Here is a 9,430-nt window from a genome sequence, read left to right as displayed (position 1 = left end):
TGCCTCCTAACCTACTCCATGATTTACTTATTAGAGTGCTTATTGTTTAGTCTACCTGTTAGATTGTCAGCTCCCCGAGGGCAGGGTTTGTTCTCTGCTTATACTTCCTGGCACAGAAGGTGCTGCATAAATATTTACTGAATGAGTGAACGAATCACAGAGCGGATGGCCGGCACTGTGCGTACACCCCACAGTGCACACACCACTCCATGAAGCCCCACCCTGCACACAAGGGGGTGCAGGTTACACCTATCATTTGTGGTCTCCCTGTCCCCTTCCCTGTCCAACTCCCAGTTGCACCCCTTTTCTCCAACTCCCAGTTCAACTACTAGACTCCCAAGCCCTGTTTGTATGTGGGAGGCTGGGGAGTAGGGTAAAGTGGGAAATACAGCCACCTGTGGAGGATCTCTGGGACCCTGACCCTGAATCTAGGACCACATCTATTACTGTCCTCAACCCAGACTGGCCTCAGTTCAGGACTAGGGATCTCGTTGGCAGAGACAGAACAGGGTTATCGAGGTGGATCCAGGGGCAGGAAGGGGAAGCCGGGAGACAGAGGGGATCTGAAGCTGGCCGTCCCCCACCTGACCCACTCCTGTGTTCACCCCCTGGCCCTGTGTCTTGTCCCCTCCCCCAGCAGATACATGGCCTGTGCCAGCCCTGGGGGAAGAGGCCACAGGTCCAGCCTGGGCAAGGGCAGGGTGCTTGAAGACCGGGGCAGGTGCAGGCTGGATTGGGTTTCCAGAGGCTATATATATATAAAGGCTGCCGGGTGCCCTGGAGCTGGCTGCTCCCTGAGGGTGCAACTCTGTGGGGCCCAGCCAGGCATGCATTCCTGCCCAGAGGCCGGCTCTCCATTTATAGCCCCAGGCAGGCAGGGCCAAGGGAATTGAGGAGGGAGGACTGGAAAGGGTGGAGAGAGAAGAGAGCCCTCCCTCCCTCCCTGCTGCCAAAGGAGCCCCTCATTGTAAAGACCAGAAGCAAACTCGGGCAGGATGAGGTGTGCCCTTGCTCCAGACCACACCGCCCACCACTCTGCTTAGCCTTGAGATGGAAGGAGAGGTGCTGGGGGAAGCCCACTCCGTAGGTCCCCCAGTCCATTGCTGTTGGCCTCTCCCAAAACAAGTCCTTGACTAGACTCTACAATGTAAGAGCTTGGACTCTTTCTGCTTCCAGGCTTGACATCTTTTTCCCTCTCTGCCCCCAAGCCAGCACTACAACTAAAAGGTCCGAGGTCCCTGGGCAGACACATTTCTCCCTAATCTTTTGGCAACAGGGATGGGATGGTGGTGTTGGCAAACCTTTGCCAAAAGATGTGGTGGCATGTCCAAGAGAGTGACCCCAAGCAGGCATGGGGGCCAGCCCTGGAAAGGTCTGTAAAGGTCACTAAGTTCAGTATTTCCCAAGCTCTTCAAGCAGCCAGACTTGCTGCAAACAAAATCCCACTTGGAATTCTAATAGAAAAATGGCATCATACCCCCAGAATGTGTATGCATTTTAAAACCATGCTTTCTAATTTCCAGAGAAGATGAAGCTACAAATCAAGTCAAAAACTGTCAGTGGAGTTTAGGTTTCTAAACCAAAAGAGATAAAATATTAAATGTGTTTGGTAAGTTTGAACATGCAACATTTACTTATTGTAAAGGCACCTTGATGACAGCCCTGAGGTGGTTTTTATGAATGCAAAACACAAAAAGCAAAGTTCTGATCGTTTAAATGTCAGAATCTAATATATTTCTGTGTTTTCTTTGCTTGCTCAGGTTTGAGAAGAATCCAGATCTGCATGAATAAATGGCTTGAAGAGCTTTACCTGGAAATCTCATGGTACCCTTCAATTAAAGAGTTTGATTCATTTATCCAAGAAACATTTATTGAGTGCCTACTATGTGCCTACCTTTCCAGGTGGTGCAGTGGTAAAGAATCTGCCTGCCAACGCAGGAAACCTGGGTTCATTCCTTGGGTTGGAAAGATCCCCTGGAGGAGGAAATGGCAACCCACTCCAGTATTCTTGCCTGGAAAATTCCGTGGACAAAGGGGCCTGTGGGCTACAGTCTATGGGGTCTCAAAGAGTCGAACACAACTGAGCACACACACATGAGCACACACACATGTACACACACACACACACACACATACACACAGTGTGCCAGGCATTCTGCTGAGGCTTGAACCAATGGGAAGAAATATTTATTTCAAACTAAATTACTAATATGATAACTATTCACATTCCTCATTGTAAATGTAAGTCAAAGGAAAAGACTCAAGTTTATTATAAGCACCAAATCTTCCTATAGTATGCTATGACAATATTGCAGCAGGCCATGCATATTTGATGAACTAAAGATCATTCTTCAGGCAGATAGACCTGAGTCTTTCCTGGGAAGAGTGACCCAGCATGAATGTCTAATCGTGTATGTGACTATCTTGTTCAGAAGAAATACATGCAGCCTCATTAATGACACTTTTCAAGATGTTCAAATATATGCATAGAGATTCAAGGCTATGAGGCCACCCATTCAGTCATTTGACATTTATCAAGTTCCTACTATGTGACAGCCACTCTGATGGTTTCAGAGAATACCATGGTGAACAAAGCATCCTTGACTTCTTGGGGCCACATCAATCAATGAACAAACCAACTAAGAAGTTAAGAGTGGCTGTGCTAAGAAGAAAATGAGCAGGGTGACGTGACTCAGCTACCATAGAGAGGATAGTCAGAGATATCCCAAGGAGGCGAGTTTGAGCTGAGACCTGATATATAAAAAGCAGCCAATCTTGGGAAGGGCTTGGCAGAGAAGCAGCAAGTAGAAAGCATCAAGGTAGGACCATGCTCAGAGTGTTGGCAGACAGGAAAGAAGGTCAGGCTAGCACTGAATGATTGAAGGGGATGGTGGGTCTAGGCGCAACTGCAGAGATGGGCTAAGGCCAGTTCATGTAGGGCCTGGCCCAGGTGAGGAGATGATAGTTTATTTAAAATGCAATGGGAAGCTTTATGGAATTTGAAGTAGGACAGAAATATAATCCCATGTACACGTTTAAAAGATTATTCAAGCCGCTGTGTATTGAATGGATCCTACTGAGACAAGAGTGGAAGTGAGAGGAGGAACCAGGAGGCTATGGAGGGCATTCAGGCCAGCAGTGTGGCAGTGTAGTCCAGAATGGTTACAATGGAGATGCAGAGACTTGAGCGATGTCTTAGAGGTGGCGTAGAGGTGGCGTAGAGATGGCGTGGTCAGTCTACCCATGGGCCTAGACCTCCCCTTTGACACTCCAGCCTCATAAACCCCCTCCCTGCTCGACCTTTCTACCTGGATGTTGAAAATGCATTTCAAATATTGTGCCATCCTGAACTCTCGGTCTGCCACCTGCAATCCTGCTCTTCTCCAATTCCATTCTTCCAGGAGTCATCCAAATTTCTCTTGCCTACATCCAATCACAAATAAATTGTGACGATTCTATTCCAGTGGTCAGCACCATGACCACCCAGATCTAAGCCACAATCACCACTCACTTGGATTATTTCAGTGGTCTCCTAGTTGGTCTCCCTGCTGTGCCTTTGCCCTCCATAGCCAGCTTGCTCCTGTTAAAATGTAAGTCAGATGGTTATTCTTTGCTGCTCAACCTTTCTGGTGACTTTCCATCTCAGAATACAAATACTTTGCTCCCTCTCTGACCCCATATCTTACCACTCTCACATTTTCTCATTCTGCTTCAGATATACCAGCCTCCTTCATGTACGTTAAAGCTGATAAACAGTCCTTTCCCAGGACCTTTGCACATGCTCTTCCTTCTATCTGACTCCAGATAGCTGCTTCTGCCCTCCCTTCATTCTGGTCTCTGCTCAAATGGAATCAAGCTAGAGAGGTCTTCCCTGACCACTCCACATAATGAAATAGTTTCCATCACTTTTTCCCCTGTCTTGCTTTATTTTCCTTCATTGAACATAACCTCCTGACATCATACATTTCCTTGCTTATTTGTTTATTATCTGCCAGCTAACTGTACAGTGTGAACACCATGAGAGCAGAGCATTGATTTTGTTCATTGCTGTATCCCCAACACCTAGACCAGCATTTGGTACACAGTGGACACTCCATGAGGTGTGCTGAATGAATAAATGAAGATGGTGCTATGGAGTGAGAGGAGGTGAGTACTTCCTAAAGGGGGACCTTCGGCACTGCTAGTGCCAGAGGTGTAGAAGTGGCACAGAAGTAAAGAAGATAGGGCTCCAGAAGAGAAGAGAAGGACTGAATTCTCAGAGCACAGAGGGACAGTTTGGACAGCTTCCAGAAGTTAGTGGGAAAGGAACAAGGATCATTCTTGCTTATATCTTTGGGCTCCAGGGGGAGAGACCCAGTAGGGGTGTCTGGTCCAAGAGACCTCTAGCCCAGGTGTGGAGAGGAAGGTGTGGACTGAAGTTCCAGGAAGAGGCTGAGCCACCCTACAGGACTGGAGAGGGAGCCCACCCCAGAGCTTGTGAGAGAGCCAGAGCTCCAGAGTTCCAGGCTGCCTCCTCCTTCTATTACTAGTCTCTCCCGTGGTCCTGCCGAGAAGGCAATGGCACCCCACTCCAATACTCTTGCCTGGAAAATCCCATGGACGGAGGAGCCTGGTGGGCTGCAGTCCATGGGGTCGCTAAGAGTCGGCACGACTGAGCGACTTCACTTTCACTTTTCACTTTCATGCATTGGAGAAGGAAATGGCAACCCACTCCAGCGTTCTTGCCTGGAGAATCCCAGGGACGGGGGAGCCTGGTGGGCTGCTGTCTATGGGGTCGCACAGAGTCGGACACAACTGAAGCGACTTAGCAGCAGCAGTAACAGTCCGTGGTCCTGGCTGGGGAGAAATGCCCTGAGACCTTCACAGGAGCCTAGCCCTAAGGCTACCTTGGCCTCCATAGGAGCTCAGTGCCCCAGCTGACAGCGGAGAAGGCTATAAGAAGCACAACTTCCAGTTGTCCAGCTGGTGTTAACGACAGAAGCAAGCCCTCTTGTTAGTATATCCTTGTACCTCGGACTGAGGGCTTCCACATCTTTGCTCTCTTTAGATTCTCACCACCACCACCACCCCACCCCCCCCCCCCCCCCCCACACACACACACAATCATTCTGAGAGATCGCTATTAATATCCTCAGATTTACAATGTGGGGAAACTGAGGTTCAGAAGGAGAGGTGACTTCCACAAAATCACACAGGGAACTGCGGGGTTCCGCTCATTGGTCTGCAAACTCCGCTCTCAAAGACTCCACCCTGAAGTCAGTTTCTCAGGTGGTCTCGGTATTCTAAGCCTTTGTGCAATGAACTTTCCCTTTTTTCCCCATCAGAAGAGACATCGCGGCTGAGACCCGCACTGGACATCTCCCTGCGGAAACGCGCAGGTTGAATTGGGCAGAAGTTTGCCTCCTTCCCTTCAGACTGGGACAGGCCCTGAGTTTGGAGAGATTGGCACGAAGCTTTAGCAGCGATCATCGACTCCTGTGTAGATGCGGCTGGGTTTCCAAGCGAGCAGAGAAAATGGGCCCGCGACCCTCTGAGTGATTCCATTGGCAGGAGCTGGCCAAGTGGTACGACCGACCGCAACCTTCAGTCTCGGGTTCCCCCACTTGGACTGAGTCTCATTTCTCGTTGCTCATTTTCCTGCCTCTGACTCTAGCTTTCTGCTCTCTCAATGTCTCTCAATGCCTCTTGGGTTAACCCCTCACCGTCTCACTAACTCAGCTTTGAGTGTACCTCTGCCTTATTGCCGTGTGTCTCTTTCCAAATCTCTCCCGATCTGATTTCTACCCCTATCCTGCTCCTAGGTCCCCACAAATCAGTGGACCGAGGGGACCCCAAAGTCAGCCCAAAGGTAAGCGCGCATTGCCAGCGTTTCCCGCGGAAACACGAGGAGTCCAGGGCTGGAGAAATTTGGAAAGAGTGTTCCCGGGAGCCAAGTGCAGTTGCGTTGGGCTGCCAGCCTCTGCCTTCCTCCCCGCCTGGGGAGGGGCCCGAGCGCTCGCGCGCGGGTGTCAAGGGGTAGGGGGCTGGCCAGTCTCTGGCCCCTGCTGCCACCCTGGGGATCCCAAGCTCCTCCCTACTCTGTTCCTATTGGCCTCGGGCGCCCCCGCCCCTAGCCGCTAGCTGGGGCTCGGGGGCCCTTAGGCTACTACGGGATAAATAGCTCTGGGAGCCTGGTGTGAAGGTAGGGGTGGGGAGGCCCCAGGGCGCTGCCGCGGCTCTCCTCGCCGTCCGTCCCTCAGGCGGGACAGGACCGGGGAGGGTGGGGAACAGCTGGTTATACATTCAGACCCTCAGTGCTTTGCTGTCTCATTGCCGGGGCTCCAGAACCGCAGTAAGTTTCTGGCAACCCCTGCCGCTGCCGCTGAGGCTGGGCAAAGCCAGGACCGCGCCGCCCCACGCCGGGATATGGAGCTGCTGTCGCCGCCGCTCCGCGACGTAGACTTGACGGGCCCCGACGGCTCTCTCTGCAACTTTGCAACAGCGGATGACTTCTATGATGACCCGTGTTTCGACTCCCCGGATCTGCGCTTCTTCGAGGACCTGGATCCGCGCCTCGTGCACGTGGGCGCTCTCCTGAAGCCGGAGGAACACTCGCACTTCCCTGCAGCGGCGCACCCGGCCCCGGGCGCGCGCGAGGACGAACACGTGCGCGCGCCCAGCGGGCACCACCAGGCGGGCCGCTGTTTACTGTGGGCCTGCAAGGCGTGCAAACGCAAGACGACTAACGCCGACCGCCGCAAGGCTGCTACCATGCGCGAGCGGCGCCGCCTAAGCAAAGTCAACGAGGCCTTCGAGACGCTCAAACGCTGCACGTCTAGCAACCCAAACCAGCGGCTGCCCAAGGTGGAGATCCTGCGCAACGCCATCCGCTATATCGAAGGCCTGCAGGCGCTGCTTCGCGACCAGGACGCCGCGCCTCCCGGCGCTGCCGCTGCCTTTTACGCGCCTGGCCCGTTGCCCCCCGGCCGCAGCGGCGAACACTACAGCGGCGACTCGGACGCTTCCAGTCCGCGCTCCAACTGTTCCGACGGCATGGTAAGGCCAGGACCCTGGGCTAGAGAAGTGCGGGCAGCTCTTGGTATATCAGGAATGTGTTTACGAGAGGGCAAGGAGCTGGCCATCTGGTAGGGAGGGTTGGGCGGGGAACCCTCCAGGGAGTGGACCCCCGGTGGAGTCCACTGCCACCCCAAGCAGCTGTCACTGGGGTGGCCTAGGGCTTTGGGGACGCACAGGAAGAATACGATCCACCCGACTGGGGGCACTGTTAGAACACTGCTGCGCCGACACGAAAATCTGCTTTTTCTCCTCTAATCCCTGTTGCCGAAATGCAGATTTGTGCTCCTGGGTGACTGTCTGCCCTCTCTTTGGCCCGGCATGCTGCAGACAGCTCCTGCCCACCCTAGCTCCCCAACCCAGACAGATCCGGGCCCGGAACTCTCGTTGCTGAGATTTGGGGAGTTGGGGAGTCGGGGAGGGGGCGGCTGCAGGGAATGGAGCTCCTACTCTGCGCAGTTCCCAGGCCTGACTCGGTCTTCGTTTCCATTTGCAGATGGACTACAGCGGCCCCCCGAGTGGTGCCAGGCGACGGAACTGCTACGACCGCGCTTACTACAGCGAGGCGCCCAATGGTGCGTAATCGCGCCTCCTTCCCCATCCCTTTTGAGCTACTCTGGCTTCTCTTTATCTAAGACCTCCTTGCCCCCATCCTGGGAGATGGTACCGGGAATGAAATACTAAGCATGTAGTTCCCTCCTTTTTCATCCTGAAGTTTCGTGGGATCCTCACGAATTCTGGCTGGCCCTCAGTTTCCGCGTCTGCCTCAAAGCACTGAACTCGGAGGTGGGAGACTTGTGCACCCCTGCATACTAACCTACCCCTCCCCGCGCAGAACCCCGGCCCGGGAAGAGCGCTGCGGTGTCGAGCCTCGACTGCCTGTCCAGCATCGTGGAGCGCATCTCCACCGAGAGCCCCGCCGCGCCCGCGCTTCTGCTGGCCGACGCGCCGCCGGAGTCGTCTCCCGGCCCGCAGGAGGCGGCCGCCGGGAGCGAGGTGGAGTGCGGCACCCCCGCCCCTTCCCCCGACACTGCCCCTCAGGGCCTCGCGGGAGCGAACCCCAACCCGATTTACCAGGTGCTCTGAGGGGTTGGGCGGCCTCATCGGGGGGCGCCGCTGCCCACGGGCCCGAGGGATGCTGCCCCTAGGGTCCCTCGCGCCCAAAAGATTGCGCTTAAGTGCCAACCACTCTCCTCCCAACAGCGCTTTAAAAGCGACCCTCCCGCGGTAGGAGAGGCGAGGGAACTGTTGTGTTTCCGCCTCCCGCACCCCAGGGCAAGGACATGGTCCTTCCCCCCGCAACACCCCCGCGCCCCCGCCCCACTCAGCGCTCTTCCCTGAGACCCTCTGTGGTGGCCACTTGATGTTACTCCGTGGGCCGGAGCTGACCCTTGAGGAGCCAGGCCCTTCCTCTTCCTCGCCCCCTCCCCCATGGCGGGGTGGGACCCACGCAGGCCTAAGCCCCGCCCCCAAGACCCCCGACAGCTTAAAGGGGCGTGCCCCTCCTTTCCGGAGCCCCCTGGTGACTTTAGCTCTTTCCCGCCGCTCCCTTCCCAGGTGTTAACAGGTGTAATGGTAACCACTCCCACCCCCCAACCCCCACCCCCGGTTCAGGACCACTTTTTGTAATACTTTTGTAATCTATTCCTGTAAATAAGAGTTGCTTTGCCAGAGCAGGAGCCCCTCGGGCTGTATTTATCTCTGAGGCATGGTGTGCGGTGCGACAGGGACTTTGTATGTTTATACGGCAGGCAGGCGAGCCGCGGGCGCTCGCTCAGGTGTTCGAAATAAAGACGCTAATTTATACCGCGGTGGCTCCGGCTTTCGCTAGGGTTGGGGACTGGATTTTGACAGCGAGGGAAATCCGCAAACTGGGCCAGCTGTACAGCAGCGACCCCTGTAGGCGGCAGACGGACTGCAAGGAGGAAGCTTGAGGCCTTTGGGAGGAAGGGGCGTGTATGTTTCCATTACGTGAGGAGGTTCTTCTGACCATAACAGCTCGTCACAGCACACAGATCAGTAGTCCTCATGTCAGGATGGATATTAGAGCGATCTGAGTAGTTAATAAAAGGTCCATGAGATTCTGATGTAAAATATCTGCCCCCCAGATACCCCCAGCCAGGTACTGGTATTTTTCAAAACTACTCAGTTCATGCCAAAGTGCATACCTTTGAGAATCACGCCCCTCCAGACACAGAGTGAAGCCAGGTATGGTGTCCAGAAGGATCCCTGGAAAATTATGTCTTCCAGATGCCACTCGAAATCCTCATAGGTATCATAAGGGGCTTAGAGCATTATGAGGAAAAACTAAATGAGTGTAAAGGAGTACCTCCAGGCTCTCGATGATGGGTGTGATCACGAAAGGACAGCAGGGAAG

General features: G+C 54.1%; 1 protein-coding gene across 1 annotated transcript; it reads left to right on the top strand.

Moving 5' to 3' along the window:
- Positions 1–6,187: 6,187 nt before the first annotated feature.
- On the top strand, positions 6,188–8,841 carry MYOD1 (myogenic differentiation 1). The gene is made up of 3 exons (XM_052652849.1): positions 6,188–7,035; positions 7,550–7,628; positions 7,889–8,841. The coding sequence occupies exons 1-3, from the start codon at positions 6,406–6,408 to the stop codon at positions 8,137–8,139; spliced, it is 960 nt and encodes a 319-aa protein (XP_052508809.1). The 5' UTR covers positions 6,188–6,405; the 3' UTR covers positions 8,140–8,841.
- Positions 8,842–9,430: the final 589 nt, after the last annotated feature.

Source organism: Budorcas taxicolor, chromosome 15 (assembly GCF_023091745.1).
Source record: "Budorcas taxicolor isolate Tak-1 chromosome 15, Takin1.1, whole genome shotgun sequence".
NCBI lineage: Eukaryota > Metazoa > Chordata > Mammalia > Artiodactyla > Bovidae > Budorcas > Budorcas taxicolor.
The sequence above is the reverse complement of the archived record's forward strand: the minus strand, read 5'-3'. Positions and strand labels throughout refer to the sequence as shown.